The sequence below is a fragment of the Colossoma macropomum genome, unplaced genomic scaffold (genome assembly GCF_904425465.1).
Source record: "Colossoma macropomum unplaced genomic scaffold, Colossoma_macropomum, whole genome shotgun sequence".
In the NCBI taxonomy this organism is placed as follows: Eukaryota; Metazoa; Chordata; class Actinopteri; order Characiformes; family Serrasalmidae; genus Colossoma; species Colossoma macropomum.
This window is the reverse complement of record NW_023495456.1, coordinates 266,801-286,585: the sequence shown is the minus strand read 5'-3', so window position 1 is coordinate 286,585 and position 19,785 is coordinate 266,801. Positions and strand designations below refer to the sequence as shown.

The following is a 19,785-nucleotide window of genomic DNA, read 5'->3' as shown; positions in this document are numbered from 1 at the left end:
TTCTTATTCACCAACTTCTTATGAGAATTTCCCGTTCCACCTTAAATGGTGCTGCAGTTACATTCTGTCTCCTGAAGATGGCGATATAACACTGAGAATTGCTTTGTATAGAATCTGTATGGGTATAAATACTGAATAAAAGGATTCAACAGAAACACAAAGACTGTCCGAGTTGTGTTTTTAGGGAATCTATTTCAGAAAGTCTGAACCATTTTAGAACTTAACATTAAAAAGAAAAAAGAAAAAAGAAATCCATAAATAAGAGAAAGGTAAAGGGTGAATTTGTGATGAATTTCTTGTGCTTTTCTGCTACCGTCTTACCTTCATTTTATTACTAGCATAGCCACCTCAGTTATCTCAGTGTAGCATATAAATCACAAATAAGAGTAAGAACCCTTTTAGTTGTGTCACACACAATATTCAAAAGTCAAAATGAACATAATCAAAATTTTGAACTGTAGAATTTCTCAGTATTCAAGATGATCTTCACACTGTGTTGGATTTTCAAGCCTTAAAAATTATTATAATTCAAAGATTCAGAGCAAACAAGCAGATGATCCAGTCACTAATCACTGTGTAATTATGCTGCATTTAAAAGTCACTCATTTAAAACTCATTGAACACCTGACATACGGAGGACGTTCCATTCGTGTCTAAACCAGGTCGGTCCGTCTTTGCTTCCTGACAGATGCAGATGGTGCTCAGTAGATCTAGTTTAGACCAGCATTTTAAAGCTTGTATAAAATGGTGTTAAATGTTTATGACGGGATGATCTTTTTGATAATGAAAATAATTTGGCTGTTATTTGCTGTAACTGGTATAAGTAGGATGTGCATGCGATGCCTAAATTAGACCTTTTATGACCCTCCACTTAAACACAAAGTTTGATAATAATAAGAATAAAAAAACAAAAAAAAACAAAACAGTAAACTCATTTGTGGCACATATCTCTTTATGAGCTGAACATTTATTAGCTTGATAAAGTATATGTTATTTTGTTCAACTGTCCTGCTTACAAGTTCTGCTTCACACTCTGTTCAGTTTTTATTGGTTAGTTTGATGTAAATCATGTGTTACTCAATCACACGTCTTTCTCATGTTTGGAGTGTAACGTTTGGTGCAAAGAAGAAACGCTCAGTGCTCAAACACCAATCACTGAGTCAATGTTAAATCAACAATAAAGTCATATTAAACTGCTAACATTATTGAATATACATCCAGCACAAAGCACTTACTTTAATACTGTATATAATGTTCAAGATATAATATACATATTTATGGGAAAGCACATTTCCAAAACAGTCTTTGGTGAACTTAGAGTTGCACCGATACCAATTTTCCCTTCCGATACCGATACCTGATCCTTTAGTATTGGCCGATACCAAGTACCAATACTAATACTAACTCTGACTGACCTAAATCACCTATAAGTTCTGATATTTATACAATTACATTTTTAAAATATTTTACTTTGGTAAAATCTGTTCTGTGTCGCATATAAAGCATTTACTTGTTGGATTATATTTATTAGATGCTTATCAAAACTTAATTTTGTTTATATACTGTGTATATTAGTATTGACTATTATATAATTAGTAATAAGAATTATGTTTAACAACTTAATGTAAAATATTTTTTTGTGCAGAAGAGTTAAAAACAGAACTGAACAGTACACAGATAAACCAGCACACAGCATCTTAGGAGCTGAATGTTGTTTTACGTCCAAATTTATCAAGTTATTTGTCTCATCTGCATGTCTTGATCACTCGCACCGCATCTCTGAGTGTCAGTTCACACTGTCAGTATCAGCGACTTTCAGTGATTTTTCTGGCTCGATGGAAGCGATGGGCCGCAAGACCCCACTGCTGAGTGATACAGTTCACAGACGGAGGCGCATCGCAGGCGGGGCTAGTGGACGCACAGGCCCAGCTAGCGGGCTGCTATGCTAAAGTCTAAATCGAGGCTAAGGCTACAATTATGCCGAGAGTCCAGCAGTTGCTTCCGATCTGTCAATAACATTTACTCTCATTAACTAGACTGTGAGTGACCACACAGTGGCAAACAAGTGATTACTGAAAGAAGCAGTTCTTCACACCAAAAATTGCCGTTACAGATTCTGCCATGAGCATTTTTACTGCTACTTGTCGTCCCACACCACTGATGTGTTGTTAAGTTCTGTCCCTTCATTCATGCACGCGTCAGAAACTGCTTTGCGGTATCGGTCACAGGTATCGATATCCCCATCACCGAAACAGATACTGCGGTTAAGTGCCAGTATCAGCACAACACTAGGTGAATGTATTGTATGATGTTTATCACTGAACAGATAATATGAAGCAGCACAAAATCAGCGCTTGCTCTAGAGTTAAATGCTGTGTCTGTGTATTTTGTACACACTTTTAGAGACAAACAGCCAAAATAGACTCAGATGACCCTGAGCACACAACAGGCAGCACGGTCACTGCTTCTAGTTTAAGTTAAGTTACCCTTTATTAATCTCACAAAAGGGGAAATCCACCTCCTTCACTGGACAAAGTATCACATGGTCCATCTGTTACCTGAGTGTGACAGAGTAGACGATTGTTCCTCTCTGAATATCAGACATTCATTTTTTAGTGTTGTTTGTTTACTGTTTTATTTCTCATGAAGTTTTCTGTTCACAAACACACACATCCATCTTGTCCACACACTCATACTGTATTTACACACACTGTGTCTCCCCCTGCTGCTGGAGCTCCTCACACACATTCAGAAATCACTTCATCTCTTCATGATGTCGTCTCTTTGGTGATCAATAATACACATCATCATCATCACACTCTGAAAAACAGAAAAAAACAAAAATTACTTTCAGTACAAAGAAAACACTATTTTCAATACAGAATTAATCAGTATAATAAAGTTACTAATTTAAAAGATGTAGAACCAGTTTCCTACATGTAGCTTAATCACTATCGGCATTTCGGTTTAGTCTAAGATCAGATTTAATGCCTGTCTGGGAAAGCAGCCCACAGTGTGTGTGTGTGTGTGTGTGTGTGTGTGTACATATTTATCTGAAATCACTGTTACTCACTTTAGATCTTGTAGTCTGTTATGTTTATTACGCTGAAGAGCAAACAGCTGGTCACGTCCTGTATCTATCTGGTCATTCCCAAACAGATGCAGGTCTCTCAGGTATGAGGGGTTTGATTTCAGAGCTGCAGTCAGAGCAGCACAGCCTTCATCTGTGATATTACAATTTAACAACCTGCAGAGAGAACAATGTCTGAGTCTGATGTGGATGTAAACAGCGAAAAAAATACATGCATGCTGAGCATTCTTTCTGTTTCTGATTCCTGCATTTTTGACCCTTTTTGCCCTCATTTACTCTGTAGGATTTTCATTTGTACTTTGATGGTTTTGGTTTTTGCTTCTCTGGCTTTCAGCCCTTGCTTGTTTACAGACCCAGATCTCGGTTTCCTGATGTACCTGTTTTTTGCTCTAAAGCCCACTCATTTTACTTCCATGAGTGTCTGGTTTGTCTGCCTAACATGACAATTAACACCCAGCAGGACCCCTTTCCCACTGGATCTATATAAAACACAAGGAATGAGAACCTTTTTGTTCTGGTGTCATTGAAATGATGAAACAGTGAATATGCACTGTACATTGGATGACCATACTTCTACACACACAATACAAACATACCTTTAACCCACAACGCAGCCAACACACATTAAGACTGAAAGAAGAAAAAGGGTCCATGTGGGCCTGAGGCCTCACTCAAAAGTCCCGAAGTATTATCAAAATCAAACATGAAAAAGAGGAATCAAAGTAGTCCTTTTTAAGAGAATTCTGAAGAGATGAAGGGAAGCTATATGTTATTCCATTGGGAAAATGTCCATTACATCCTTTCCTTAATTGTTCTGAGGTTCTTCCTTTGACATCGCTTTTTCTTTCACCAGCAGCACACACATAAGCAAAACATCCTTTGGATGAAAAGGGAAGGCAAGCTTAAACAAAGGACTGCATAGGTTGAGCAGTTTTGGACTCCCCAACACCAGATATTTGTTTTTAGGTGTTACCATGCTTCTTAACTTCTACTTCCCCACCATTTTTAGGATACTAGGAATGTTTTAGATGCACTAGTTTCAGACTAGAGGTCTGGATGTATTAAAACTACCTCAATATGGAATCTAAAACATGTAAATACTGGGACAGAGGTAAATCTGTTACAAACTAATACAATAAGTAAGTAACAGAAATATCTTTTAATCCCATAACTGTTCACTTTCAGTGTTGGTAACTAATATAGCAACTAATATTAACTAATATAGTAGCAACCAGATGGATGGCCAGATGGAGATACTAATTTGCCTCTAAGTGTGTGTGTGTGTGAGAGAGAGAGTGTTTGTGTGTGTGTGTGAATGTCTGTCTGTCTGCCCTGCGATGGACTGGTGACCTGTCCAGGGTGTTTCCTGCCCGCCAAATGAGAGCTGGGATAGGCTCCAACACCCCCGTGACCCAGAAGAAAAAAAGTGTACAGGTAATGTGTGTGTGTGTGTGTGTGTGTATATTATATTATATTATGATATATATTATATTATTCATATAGTATCCAGATTTATAATAATAATAATAATAATAATAATGCATACAAATGCATGAAAAGACGGTTTTAGAACAAATATAATAATAACACAGCAACAAAGACTAATATAGTATTAAAAGGGAAATATTCATTGTACAAATCATGAACAAATATGGTCAATATTTTAAATGTTTTTTCTCTATCAGATGTCTGCAACCTATCTGGAAATGACTCACATCAGCCAATAAAACAACGTAAATATCAGACCGAAAGAGCAGGGCCAGTCAGCAGGGTGAATGGATGGCATCTCGGTGGTATAGTTGCAAAGCTAAAGCTAATGCTGAAGGCTCCCCATGCAAGCTCCTCTCCCATTCACATGTCCAACTAATTTGCCCCCCTCAGTGAGACACCCTCTGAGACACCTGTTGAAAGAGCTCTGGTTATGGGTGCTTCTATTTTACAGCACGTGAAAATAGCTATAGGGGCGTCAGTACCAGTCAGCTGTATACCAGGAGCCAGGGCGCTGTACATTAGAGGGAACCTGAAGCTGTTAACTAGCTGTAGGTATTCTAGGATAGCTATTCATGTATGTACTAATGCTGTTTATCTGCTGCAGTAGGAAATAACTAAAGATAACATTAAAGAGGTGTGTAAATTAGCCCAGATGATGTCCAATGCCGTAATATGCTTGGGCCCCATCCAAGTTTGCCATAGCACCAAAATCTACAGCAGGTTATGGTTGTTAAACTGCTGGTTGTCCAATTGGTGCTCAGAAAACAACGTGGGCTTTGTAGATAATTGGTCTACTTTTGAGGGCAGGTCTGGTCTTTTGAGTCGGGACAGCATCCACCCCTCACAGGAGCTCACTAGGATCTAAGATCTCTTGCATTCAAGGCCATTGTTGTAAATGAACTTATCACTGATCATGATTAATCACAAAAATGTGGATTCGACCTGAAGAATATGTCACTCTAAATGAAGAAGCAAGCTACAGATTTTCTTGTTTTGAAATAATTTTCTTAACATAAGTGATCAAAGAACAAATAAGAATTCATTTTTACTGATTACAATCTGCAGGCCACCAGGGCCCTATTCTGAGTTATTACAGGAATTTGCTGACTTTCTATCATGTTTAATAATGCTCTCGATTAAAGTAATACTTTTTGGAGATTTTGATATCCACCTTGATCCACTAAGTAAGGGATTTGTATCTCTCTTAGACTCTTTTGGTTTCACTTTGGTGTAAACATTTTAGCCATTCTCCCCAGAGCACAGCAGTCTCAAATCATTACCTAGTCTCATATGAAATTCACTTTAATTGTAATATATGTTCATTGCCACACTATTGTGTTAAGTGTACTATAACATCTTCCACAGATAGCAGCTTTATCAGGAACATCCCAGATCTATCAGCTCTTATCTTATCAGCTCTGTCTGAACCTACCGAACTAGACATTATGACTAAGTGCTTAGAGGATAGTTTACTTTCTACTCTAGATAATGTGGGTCCACTAAAAAGTAAAAGAAAGAGGAAGAAAAAGCTGCCACATAGAACAATGATCATCCTTGAGCTTTAAAACAGACTGTCGTACAACTAGAGCATAAATGGTGCCTGACTAAACTAGAACTATTCCAGTCCGCCTGGAGGGAGTGGAACCCGATGACGCACAATTGTATATATCGACCAAATCAGATAATAAACCCCAACTTAATAAGATTGAGGACTGTGTAAAGGACATAAAAGACTGTATGTCAAGTGATGTCCTACTACTCAACTCTGACAAACCAGAGATTCTTTTTCTTGGTCCAAAAACCGCTAAAGACAAACTGTCTAAATTAATGCTTCTAAATAGCTTCTCACCTTGGTGTCATGATCAATCCTGTAATAAAGGCTAGTTCAAGCATTTATTATCTCCAGTACCCGCAAAAGCCTCATCATCTTCAGGTGACAGTGAACAGCATAGTGTACACACACAGAACAATAAAGTTTGGATACTACTGTTCAAGCACAAATGACACTCCTATCAAAATAAGAGTCCTGAGTACATTTATGGTTTATGTTTAAACCATATATTAATTTTGAGATTGTTACATATTAATAAATGAACTGTGGATTATTATTATTATTTTTAACAAAAAATGATTATGACAACTATAAGCTATTTCTGATATTACAATTTTTAGTAGTAGTAATAGTAGTAATAGTAGAAAAAGGAGCAGCAGAATTAAATTATTATTTTCATTATAACAATGCAAAATTTAAACTTAGTTACAATTTTAGTTAGTATATTACTTCATTTTTATATTAGTCAATCTGTCTTCTCATTCTGTAAATGTACTTTATCTGATATCTACTGCATGAACAACCAATTCCTTCTCAAGTAAGTTCAGTAATAATGAAGCATAACAAATGACTTGTTACATTTACTTACTATGTTTGTTCTTGATAGGTTTATGAAAAATTACTAAGTTACTAAATTACCATATTGTAAAGTGAATATACTAAATATGCTTTCATGGGAGAATATGTGTTACTGAGGACCAAGTCGTGTGTGAGAAAGATGATCTTACTTCAGTGTCTCCAGTTTACAGAGAGGATTCTCCAGTACAGCAGAGAGCAGCTTCACTCCTGAATCTCCTAGTTTATCATTAGACAGATTCAGCTCTCTCAGGTGTGAGGGGTTTGATTTCAAAGCTGAAGTAAGAGCAGCACAGCCTTCATCTGTGATATTACACATACACAACCTGCAGAGAGAACAATGACACACTCTTCACTCTCTCAACTCAGAACACACATCAGTTCAGCAGGAACCTCATCAACAAAGTGTGACTACAGTCATAAATCAGCTTTATTTATAGAGCACTTTTCATGTATGCAGTAGCTCAAAGTGTGCTACAATAAAATAGTATGGAATGAAATAAATAAAACAAAATAAAATAAAATAAGCTGAAATAAGGTAAAATGGAAAAATAGAATGAGTTGTGTTAGAACTTTAAAGAAAAGATAAGAAAAAGAATAAAATGTGTCCAGGTTAAAAGTGGCAAGTTCCAGTTTAGAAGCATAATTATAAAAAGAGGCCACTGATGAACCACTCATATGAAAACTGAAATAGTAAGGATAAACAGGTCACTGCTGTCCCCATTTTGCCACTAGATGATATAGAGGGAGGATCCAAGTGCCTGTTTGTATTACATTACACACAAACAGCGCTGTATGTTGTATGGTAGGAGGCGATTAACCTGATAGCGTGTTGAAGGGACACAAACTGAATATGAATTGAGAAAAGTCGATTGTTGTACTTTGGCTTAGTTGGGGATCGAACTGACAAGCTCAGCCACTGGGGATGGGGGTGCTAGTGCTGCACCGTATGCTGATGACTGTAGATGCTGGTGGGCCTGTCTATGAGGTTGTGATGCAGAAAATGGCAAACAAAGTTGATGCTACCTCAGCATGCCCAAACAAAGGATACTTTTCACAAAGGGGAACTAAAAAAATAAGCCATGTTTTTCACCCACTTGAGCTGATTCATCCCTATTCTTTTCTTTACTTCTACAGCTTTCTTTTCTTTTTCTCATTGTTTTCGAGCTGTTTGTCTCTTTTTCTTTCATAGCTCTTTTTATGTACCATTTACCAGCTACCTCTCTATAAAAGTTCAGCATTTTCTTTTTGTACCTCTGGGGATTAAGTAGGTGCTCCTCCAGCTGAGCACCGTTAAAGACCCCTTTAGTAAAAATCAACTTTTTAAACTTGATAGCATGTCTAGGTGGTGTATTTTATATGCTAGAAGATACACAATGAGTGATATAAGTAGCCAATCCCATGGCTGAGTTCAACAGTGACAGTCTCAAAAAAGTGGATTCAGATAGCCAGGGTTTCATACATCACAAACCTGAGGAACAAATGGTGGGGTGAGGCTTTCCATATCATTAGCATAATACAAAGGTGGAACGAGGTGTGTTAGAGTCAGGAGTAGATAGCTATGTGTCATATTTTACAAGCTAAGTTTTGCGTTTTTTTCCCAAACAATGGTCATGTGTGACTCTCAGAGAGATGATCTTACTGCAGAATCTCCAGTTTACAGAGAGGATTCTCCAGTACAGCAGAGAGCAGCTTCACTCCTGAATCTCCTAGATTATTATAAGACAGATCAAGCTCTCTCAGGTGTGAGGGGTTTGATTTCAGAGCTGAAGCCAGAGCAGCACATCCTTCATCTGTGATATAACAATAACTCAACCTGCAGAGAGAACAATTTTTTGTCAGGACCTCTGTGCAACTAAAACAAAATAATAACATTTAACTTTGTTACAATGATTATTGCATTTCACAGCAAACAAATCAGTTGTGTATGTAACAAACTGTTCTACAAAACACAGTTAAAAATGTTGGCTGTTTTCAGCTAACAATTACTACAGCTAGCAACTATGCTAATGCTAGCTATCCAGTGAAACCAGTGAAATGCAATATGTTAAAGGAGAGTTCTTGACCCAAAACATCAAACCATACGTTTCACTTGCAAACAATGTAACAGTCTCTACAGAAGTGTGAAGATTAGTTTGGCCTCATCATTTGATTAATAGAAAAAATGAGGGGAAAACTTAACCTGGGGGGCTTTTTCCCTCAAGTTGCTTTCTTAAATGCATTCATTACATTTGTATAGTAATACAGAGTGTTTAAAGCAGGTCATGTGAGCTGAAGACTGAAAAGTACCTGTAGAAGAACTTTTTCTGCTTTTAACAATGTTAGTCAATCACAATTCATATAATGTATTTAGCAGAAATGGCCATCTGTATGACTGTATGACTGTATGATGGTTAAAGGAGAAGGTTACAAATGTTTCAAATTACTTGAAGTAGTGTGTAAATGATAAAATATATTTAAAATACCTTTTAAAATGAATTTGGAAGAAAATAACTAAAGTGGAACTTATTCAATCCAAACAACCACTGCTTTACTTTCATTAAGCACTTACAAATAATATTTCTAGATTATAAACTGTTAAAAATGTACATTAACTCCCAGACTTCACAAAATCACACAATGACATACTGTAATTTAATAAAACATCATGATTGTCACGCATTCGGCAAGAGGTCAAAGGAAAACGGACTCCATTTCCCAGAATCCCTCGGGAGATCACGTCACGGCACAACGTCCTTCAGAGATAGAGGACAACATGGACTCCATTACCCAGAGTTCTAGGGAAACTCACGTGATCACTGACTCTCAAACACGCTCCTATCAGAGATCTAGTTCCCCTGAATACTGATGTGTCACACCTGTGTAGGATGTCATATGACTCAAGCTGTTTAGTTTATAAGCCCGGGCTTTAGGTAGGCAAATTGCGAAGTATTGTTTCCTTGAGAACTACTGAGCGTTTGTATTCATATGACCGATACTCTGTTTTTGACCTGTGCTTTGTTTGTCTGGATTCTGCCTCTTGTCTTACCCTTTGGATACTTTTGCCTGTCTTTGCTGACCTGTGTTTTTTGACCCCTTTTTCTGTTATTTGGATTACGTTTTTGCTCTGCCCTCTTTGGATTGTTCGCTTGGTATTTTTTGAATACACTTTGGCCTAGTGATTTAAACTGCTGCTCTCGTTATTTTTTTATCCGCGTCTGTTTTTTTCTGTCAACACGTTACAATGATATTCTGAAAGGTTTTGTAAGTTTTAAGAAATATTTAAAAACATACCTCTTTAACTTGGTGTTTAATTAAAACTTTGTCTCTTGGTATTTATTTTTTTAAATTGATCTGTGTCACTTTCTTATATGATTTTAAAATAACACTCAGTGTCTTTTATTATTGTTAAGCTTTACCATTTTGTACACACAGCACTTTGAGCTACCACTGACATGAAATGAACATGAAATCATGATGATGATTATTATTATTATTACTTTTTACTGTAAAAAAATATAAAATATGTATTTATATATACATCTTTATGTAGGACTCCCCCTCGCCTGGCACAGTGCAGCAACTCGAAATGACATCAATTCCACAAGAGGACAGAAGACATCTGGAGGGATGTTGAGCCATGCCATCTAGATAGCTACCCAGAGCACTGTGGTGTTTGTAGGTGCAGGATCTCTGGTGTGAGTGGACCTCTCCACCACATCCCATAAATGCTCGATTGAGGTGAATGTGCAGGCCACACCATTTGTCGGAACTCTCCAGAATGCTCCTCAGACCAATTCTGGACAACTTGGATTCAAAGGCATGGTGCATTATCCTGCTGGAATATCCCATCATTGTGGGAGTATATGAAGTCCATGAAGGGCTGCAAATGGTCTCCAAGCAGTGAAACGATCAATGATGTGCCGGATATGTGTGTGGGACCTCCTGCAATGAATGTGGCTTGAACTCACTTGTCTGTTCGCATGGACAATTCTAGCCAGACGCCTCCGGTCACAATCATTAGGCACCTGTGGGTGGCCACTGTGGGTGGTAACACCTTCTATGATGTATTCCTGGTACACACATGACACTGTGGAACAAGGAATGTTAAATGCCCGCATGACTTCGGAAATGGAATTTTCCCTCTGGCTGGCACCCAGTATCATGCCTCATATGAACTTCAATAATTCACATTGCCTTACCATGAGAACACTGGCCAGTGTTCAACCTCATTCACAAGATAACAACACCTTAAACAAATGTGGGCGTACTCAAGCCGTCCCCTGAGGTAACATCTATTCATAATCAATTTACATACTTACATGCTTTCCCATGACTTTTATATATTCTTTTATATATTTTATATATTTCTATATAACAATAACAAACATGAAAGTGCTACAAGAGAATAAATCATATTGAGGACCAAGACATGTGAAAGAAAGATTATCTTACCTCAGTGTCTCCAGTTTACAGAGAGGATTCTCAAGTCCAGCAGAGAGCAGTTTCACTCCTGAATCTCCTAGTTTATTCCAATACAGATCCAGCTTTCTCAGACTGGAGGATTCTGAGCTGAGTACTGAGGCCAGAGCTGCACAGCTTTCCTTTGTCAGATTACAACTTGAAAGACTGAAGAAAACAACACACAAAATTCAAACATTAATTCGACTGATATGATAATAGCAAATACAGGCAGATTAAAATGAATGTACAACATGTTCAGACATATGCAGGAAATTAGTTGATTTTGAGTATTTGCATTGACATTGGAAGCATAATTAAACAGTGTTGCATTTTCAATATGTTTTTAAAGTTATGTCAGTTTTATTCAGTATTACTTACTCAGCTGTTCTGCATTCTGCAACGACAGGCAGCAGCTTCAGAAAAACATCATCTGATCTGTTATATTTCTGTAGGACAAATGTATCCAGGTTCTCTCCTGATGTCAGCAGTACAAAGACCACAGCTGACCACTGTGAAGAAGAAAGTGTTCTTTGGTTAACATTGTCAGACTGGAGGTACTGCTGAACTTCCTCAACTAGAGAACGGTCATCCAGTTCATTCAGACAGTGGAACAGATTGACAGAATTCTCTGCAGAGGGATTCTCACTGATCTTCTTCTTGATGTATTTAACTGTTTCCTCTTTGCTCTGAGAGCTACTTCCTGTCTCTGTCACTAACTCTTGTATGAGAGTTTGATTGGACTCCAATGAGAGACCCAGAAGAAAGCGAAGGAAAAGATCCAGATGTCCATTCTTATTCTGTAAGGCCTGATCCACAGCACTCTTGTGTACATCTGAGATTTCTTTTCTCTTGAAGCTCCCCGGTTTAGAGGACTGACTCTGTTTAAGTACATTTGTCTTCTGGGTCATGAAGGTCAGGTGCACATATAGAGCTGCAAGATGTTCCTGAATGCTCAGATGAACAAAGCAGTACACTTTACTCTGGTGCAGCCCAGATTCCTCTCTGAAGATCTGTGTACACACACCTGAGTACACTGATGCTTCTTTCACATCGATGCCACACTCTCTCAGATCTTCCTCATAGAAGATCAGGTTTCCTTTCATCAGCTGCTGAAAAGCCAGTCGTCCCAGTTTCAGAAGTATTTCTTCATCTGTCTTCTGCTTCTTTTTGTACTTTTCTCTTATGATTTTTGTCTGAATGATGAGGAAGTGTGTGTACATTTGAGTCAGAGTTTTGGGGGTCTCTCCACTCTCTGTTTCACCCAACATTCTCTCTAGAACAGTGGCTGAAATCCAGCAGAACACAGGAATGTGGCACATGATGTAGAGGCTTCTTGATGTCTTCAGGTGTGTGATGATTCTATTGGTCAGTCTCTGATCACTGATTCTCTTCCTGAAGTACTCCTCCTTCTGTAGGTCACTGAACCCTCGTACTTCTGTCACTCGGTCCACACACTCAGAGGGGATCTGATCAGCTGCTGCAGGTCGGGAGGTGATCCAGATAAGAGCAGAAGGAAGCAGATTCCCCTTGATCAGATTGGTTAGCAGCACCTTCACTGAGGATGACTGAGTGACATCATCCAATCTCACAGTGCTCTGAAAATCTAGAGTTAAACGACACTCATCCAAACCATCAAATATGAACAGAACTTTGTGAGATCTGGATATTTCCATTTCTTTAATCTCCTTAAACCGTTTATGAAGAAAATCCACCAAACTGAGTTTTTGGTCCTTCATCAAATTCAGTTCTCTGAAAGGAAGTGGAAATATGAAGTGGACATCCTGATTTGCTTTCCCTTCAGTCCAGTCCAGAATGAACTTCTGCACAGAGACTGTTTTTCCAATGCCAGCGACTCCCTTTGTCAGCACAGTTCTGATGGGTTTGTGTTGGTCAGATAAGGGTTTAAAGATGTCATTGCATTTGATTGGTGTGTCCTCTGTTGCTGTTCTCCTGGATGCTGCCTCAATATGTCTGACCTCATGTTCATTATTGACCTCTCCACTGTCTCCCTCTGTGATGTAGAGCTCTGTGTAGATCTCACTGAGAAGTGTTGGGGTTTTCTGGTTTGTTATCACCTCATTCAAACACTGAAACTTCTGTTTCAGATTTAATTTGAAGTTTTCTTGAACTTTCACTGCATCAGAAGCATGACCATGTCTGTGAGATGGTGAGACATGTGGTGAGACACAGGACCAATAATCAGTACAATACTTCTAAGATTAATATTTTGCTGACTCAGTAACATTTGTATTTTATCAAATTCACAAACTAAATTCCCCTTTATTCACAAACGTGACATATGCTCTGTGGTGTACTCTCTGTACATTCTCTTCACTTTATATGTTCTCTCTAATCTTAATCAATGTAAAAATTGATTAAGAGGTAACAGAACAAGTTGTGTTTACAACATACTGCAATGTTGGTTGTGATCTTACTCTTTATCTGTGATGATGTCTTCTTCTGTTCTGTCTCTCGTCCCCTGCAGGACCCTGTAGAGACAAAATTATATCTGCTGTGTGCTTTCATTAAAGCATCTGAACTTCAGTCTTAAATCTTCTAAAACAATTCTTTTTGAGCACAAAATATATCTGAGAACACAGTCATAACTAGAGCTTTACACATATTTAGGTATATTTTGTAATGGATACTGATACAGTGGAGGAAACATCTGCTTATATTTTCATTATAAACATTGATTTTAATTCTAAGAGTCAATAATTCTATATATTACATTTGCCCTGTCATTAAAAGTTCCTATTTGAGGGTTATTGCTTCATAAATACAGTCCCACTGTAATAGCTGTATTGTACTCTAATATAGAAAAGTATTGTTGTAAATAAAACATCACTGAAAGCCAAATAAGGCTGCAAACTCTTTATGTTCTGTGTAATATTCATTTTGAAATATTGAAATAGATGATGTGACCAATACAAATTACTCGTCTGAGCTTTTCTACTGGAAAGGATGAATCAGCTTTTCTGTCCACAATGGCTCATCTGTGAGGAGCTGTTACCTGTGTCCAGATAAGGGCTGTCCATCCCTGAACGATGGTGGACGAACCATAAAAGCATCACTATTCATAGACACACAGCTGGGTGCTGGAGAGTCTGATCTTTTATCTGGATTAGACTGTACAATAAATTTATATAGTCTTTATAATTGTTTTTTTTTTTTCATATTTAGGCCATACAAATATTATAATGACTTAAATTTTAAATACATGCCTAGTTTTAAATTTGTCTTATTTTTGGTGTTTTTGATGAGTGTTTTTTTTATTTTTATTTAATTTAATTTTCATGTTTCTTAAAGATTCTTGTAGATCATACCATATTTTAATAAATGTATTTATATTTTTATTTATATATTTTAAATGTGTGAAACTACTTGCATAATAAAAACATAAATAAACATAAAATAAAATCTCTCTGTTGCTAAGAACTGCAGCATAACTCAGTCTTTCTTAGCAGTTACCTGTATCCAGATGAGGGGTCTCCATGTTTGAAATTTGGGGGCTGACCTATAGACTCATTACTCTTCATGGACACACAGCTGGGTGCTGGAGAGTCTGATCTCTTTATGTGGATTAGACTGTAAATGATCAAAGACGTTTCTTCTGAGATTTACATACAGTATTAAAGTTCTCTTTGAGGGACGAGTCCAGTAAAAATTGCTAATTGTTTCTAGTTGCCACCAATAAGTAATATTCATGATGTCACTTGTAATCTTTACCTTTAACATGGAAAGAGTTGAGAAAATGTATTCACAAAATATTTTAGAGGAACAAAATACATAAAAGTTGATTATAACAATATACACATTTTACACTTACATACAAACACACTTACAGCAGATATACATTTTTAAACCAGTATAACATTGTAGCTCACCTTTGGCTTAAGCATGGGGACTCATTAAATGGAATTAAATATGGTTAAATTACATATATTGCTAAATGTATTACATGATCTCACTGCATTAACAACTGCAAAGATCTGTTATGATGTAAAAGAAAAAATCTCTTACTCTGAGTGCTTCTTGGAGGTGGAACTGCCTTCCTCACACTGCTCAGAGAGGCTCATCCTGCTTTTCTGGTTTAACAAAACCTGTCGGACTTAAAAAGAACAACTCTGTTCAATAAACAGCTCAGAAAAGCTCACAGAAACAGCCAGTAAAAGCTGTAATTAAAAACAGACAAATGTGGACATCATGAATTAGCAGTAAATTAAAATACAGAAGCAGCTAAACTCATTTACTGTGTACACATTCACAGAGGCAGGAGCTCAGCAGATGACACAGGATACACAGAGTCAACAATTACTTTTAATTTTACTGGTGAAGAAGAAAGAAAGTGACTTTAATGAGAGTCAGATTAATGTGAACTGCAGCAGCTGCTGATTTAGCTGTTGATCTCTTTCCTTGTTCTTTATAAAAGTTACTAAAATATTCATATAAAGCTCTTACCTCCACAAACAAGATCCTAGAAAAAGGCTCTTTAACTGAATGTGTCGTCCTTTCGTGTGTATTATATCTCATATCATAATGTCATCACGGCTCCAAAAAAACAATATTGTTCCTCTCAAACCACCAAGTGGTGCTGAACACTGGAGAAACAATTTCAGCTTCACCTGAGCTTTTCTTCACCTGAGAAATATTTCAGCTCTCTCCTCCCTGGTGTCACATTTCATAGACCTACACTCTAGTGTCACGTTCAGCTGGAATTCGTCTCTCTGACACTCTGAATTTTTCTGACTGACAACCATATTAAAGAGAATCATTTTTATTGTAAGCCTAATCATAAATACATACATATTGAAACACATTTCATTAGCTAGTGTGTCATAACTGTGTTTGTAAAGAATATGTAAATTACTGGGGTCCGTGTCCACACAGGTGGGTTTTTAAGGCAGATCTGACTGAAAGACAGACAATAGAACACATTAAGACATTCAAGTGACACATTCTTACATAATCTTTTTATATTGCAGGTTTACAGTGAATCATACAGTCAGTACTTTATTTCAGATATTAATGGAGAAGTTTAGCCTGTTAGGATCCTTTAGCTGCTCAGACTCGTTCTAGTTAAGAAGATTAATTATCTGCCCCTCAGTTTTAACTAAACCAGTTCTGAATTAATCAGTCAATATACACAGTGGTTCACACGAGCAGCAAAACTGTCTAAAGGAAGGTGTGTATATACAGATTACTTACTTCAAACACAGCCGAGCCAATCAGATTTTAGGGCCATAACTGTTTTATAACACACTTAACATACTAAAATACATAAAATCAACACTTATTGTATTTATATTATTTGTTTTTAGTGAAATAGTAGTGTTTTATGAGCAAACAAATGCTGACTGCTCTGATAAACAGCTTTTTCAATATCATTTTCTCAGGTGTGTAAAACTTTTACACAGTGAGAAAAAAAGCCATTTTGGAGCCCAAAATCAAACCTGGCATCAGAAAGTTCAAAGTCAGTATGAAAGTGAAAGTGTAGAGAACTTTCCTTACATTCTGTACATTTACATTCAAATGTTTGGTGCTTTCCACAAACAGATGGTATATAGAATTAGTACAATGCTTGGAAGAAGAAGTAACGTCACATCAGAGAGCAGTAAGGAGCAAAACACCACTGCTTTAAAGACAGCAGCCCAAAACAGAGCCTGTATTTTAGGGGTTTTCAATTGTTGGACCGCAGCTCAAATGTGGACCCAATAAAGCATTTCAGCAGACAGAACCGAGCAGAGACAAAATTCTGTAGCAAAGCTGATTAACGTGTGTAAAAATGATCATATTTCAGTGACATAATAATGAACCAGCATGCCTTCTGTAGCAGTCCTGTGCTGTGGTTTCATGCCTGCCCACGAAATTCAGTTCTGAGCACAAATAAATCTAAAGCTCAACATAAAAGATCCATGATGGTGCTCATCAATTCCTGATAGCACACGAGCATGAAATGGTGATTAAGAATAACCTTTATTACTTTTAAATTTAGTTTAATTTTATTATTAATTTAGTTTGTATCCAGACCTTTCAAGGCAAGAAATCTGATGTAAGTGAACCTTTGTAAATTTTAGTTGAATATTCCTGCTGCATCTTATAAAAAGCTCTGTACCTCTCAAAGCTGTAAACCCCTCTGGTGTTTTTTATGGTGGGACAGCTTTTCTGTCTCCTTAGTGTTTTTTCTCCTCCACTGCTTCACTGAAAATGCTCACTCTTTACCAACGTTCATCTGTACAAGGAACAAACACTTATGACACAGTATAAATAATATTAATAACAAAAGGACACTCTATAAACATGTGGGTGAATAGGTAACACTTTTTACTTTCAGATGCAAGCTGATTTCTGATATTATGAGCAACGTCGACTCTGAGCTGTGTCCAAGAACATAAGGATGATCAAGATGTGTAAAATTAATTTTAAAAAAATAAATAAAAATTAGGAGCCATAAACATAAATGGACTTTCAACTTTACTTAAGTGTCTTATAAAAATGCATGAAAGCACAATTTCAGTTCTTTTCTGTGGTACTGAATGTAGACTGATTACAAACAGTCAAGATGAATTCAATCACAGTAACAATAAAATGTGTAAAAAGGGCCTTAAAACTTTATGAAGGTGCTGAATTTCCAGAGCAATGTCAATATAAATGACTGTGATAATCAGTTTGACTGAATGCAGAACCCCATGAAGAAGATTAAAAGCAACTGGAGTCTCACCTCAATCACTGGAGAGACTCAGTGGAGATTTCTGGGATGAGAAGTGTCTCCCTGTGAAGAAGTAAAGAAAGAACAATTTATACCAAGCAATTCAATGTGGATAAATATTCACATCAGTGTGTGTCCCAAACATGACTGAAAAGTCTTCAGTGTTTTTGGGTTGAAATGTTACAATTATCAGTCAGAAAACACTTTTATTCTCAGTAATGAATGTAAGACAACACTGTCATGAGATTTTATGATACTTGAGAATAAACACTAGTAAATGTTAATTGTCTGAACTGCTTTTACGTCAAGCTTATTTTATATAGAACGCTGGGAAAGACAGCAGGGGGCGGGGTGAGAATTATCACATTTCCTCATGTCATATTTTCATTGGTCCAAACCTCCTGCCAATCACATGTATTGTTTTATTGTAAAGATGGAAATGATGAACATGACTCATTTTTACATCAGAAATATAATGTATGCAGAATATTGCAATTTCAGTCATGATGATGTTTTATATTTGCTGTATATAAAACTCTTAATATTAAAGGCAAACATTTCACAGCATTGAGATCAGCACTGCGTTTTTAACAGGTCAAACACAAAGCGTGAACAAGCGTACTGGACCTGCTGGAGTTCACATTAAACCTGCTTGAATACATTTATATTAGACCAATAACAGCATTTAACAGAACACAAACCCATTTAGAGCTCAGACCAACCTGTTTGGAGTTGAGTCCCTCCTGTTTGGAGTCCAGCCTGCAGGAAGACACACTTGCAGTGGAGGAGGAGAGTCTCTGTGTAGCTCCTATTTAATTCATTCATGCAGTGAATCTGCTTAGAGCAGCAGATAAACTACAAACCCCATATAGTTACCAGTTCATACTGAGACATCTTGCGCAGCTACGAAGCTGAAGTAGCTTCTTATTCACCAACTTATTCCAATTTCCTGTTCCACCTTAAATGGTGCTGCAGTTACATTCTGGCACCTGTAGATGGTGATATAACACTGAGAATCTCTCTGTATAGAATCTGTATGTGTATCAAGGCTGAATGAAAGGATTAAACAGAAACACAGAGACTGTCCGAGTTGTGTTTGTAGGGAATCTATTTCAGAAAGTCTGAACCATTTTAGAACTTAACATTGTGTAAAAGAAATGTGTAAATAAGAGAAAGGTAAAGGGAGAATTTGTGCTTTTCTGCTACCGTCTTACCTTCCAATCATTAAACGTCTCAAAATGCTGAACTGTGAGAAATTTTACCAAATAACTTCTTTATCAAATAAAATGATTATCTTTTAAACACAGCATAACAGACACACAGTGACACACTCACACCCACATCTAACACAGCGTAACAGAAACAAACATACTGTAGGATTTTGATATTCTGTGATATTGTCCTTCAGATGTGACTGCAACACATATTTGAGACATTGTGAAGATCAGGAGATAAAGTCATAGCAAATAAGCAGAAAGTAGATTAATTAACAGATCATTAATGAGACTAATTCAAAAGTACTAGTTAGTTCTTATGTAATTATTTATATGAGTAAACACACTAATCAGTTCATTAACAGTGAAAAATCAGCAGTTATTACACAATTAAGGAGTAAATAAGCTCTGAACTAATAAACTAAACTAA

At 36.9% G+C, this 19,785-nt stretch overlaps 1 protein-coding gene across 4 annotated transcripts; it reads right to left on the bottom strand.

Moving 5' to 3' along the window:
- Positions 1–2,530: 2,530 nt before the first annotated feature.
- LOC118802097 (NACHT, LRR and PYD domains-containing protein 3-like) lies at positions 2,531–18,770 on the bottom strand. 4 transcript variants are annotated; one of them, XM_036562565.1, is made up of 11 exons: positions 18,154–18,770; positions 16,303–16,345; positions 15,456–15,543; positions 14,904–15,020; positions 13,868–13,921; positions 11,811–13,589; positions 11,424–11,597; positions 8,632–8,805; positions 7,142–7,315; positions 3,074–3,247; positions 2,531–2,820 (listed from the first exon to the last, which is right to left on the bottom strand). In XM_036562565.1, the coding sequence occupies exons 3-11, from the start codon at positions 15,509–15,511 to the stop codon at positions 2,814–2,816; spliced, it is 2,709 nt and encodes a 902-aa protein (XP_036418458.1). In that variant the 5' UTR covers positions 15,512–15,543; positions 16,303–16,345; positions 18,154–18,770; the 3' UTR covers positions 2,531–2,813. The 4 variants fall into 4 exon arrangements, with proteins under 4 accessions (XP_036418458.1, XP_036418457.1, XP_036418459.1 ...); XM_036562564.1 differs by lacking the exons at positions 16,303–16,345; positions 18,154–18,770 and adding an exon at positions 15,894–16,292; XM_036562566.1 differs by lacking the exons at positions 2,531–2,820; positions 3,074–3,247; positions 7,142–7,315; ... (1 more) ...; positions 16,303–16,345; positions 18,154–18,770 and adding exons at positions 10,362–11,058; positions 15,894–16,292.
- Between the last annotated feature and the right edge of the window lie 1,015 nt (positions 18,771–19,785).

Coding starts and splice junctions, on each gene's coding strand:
- LOC118802097 (XM_036562565.1), bottom strand. CDS start 15,511: ATGAGCCTCTCTGAGCAGTGTGAGGAAGGCAGTTCCACCTCCAAGAAG. Junction 15,021..15,455: donor ACCTCCAAGAAGCACTCAGA/GTAAGAGATTTT, acceptor GATCATTTACAG/TCTAATCCACATAAAGAGAT. Junction 3,248..7,141: donor TGTAAACTGGAGACACTGAA/GTAAGATCATCT, acceptor TTCTCTCTGCAG/GTTGTTAAATTGTAATATCA.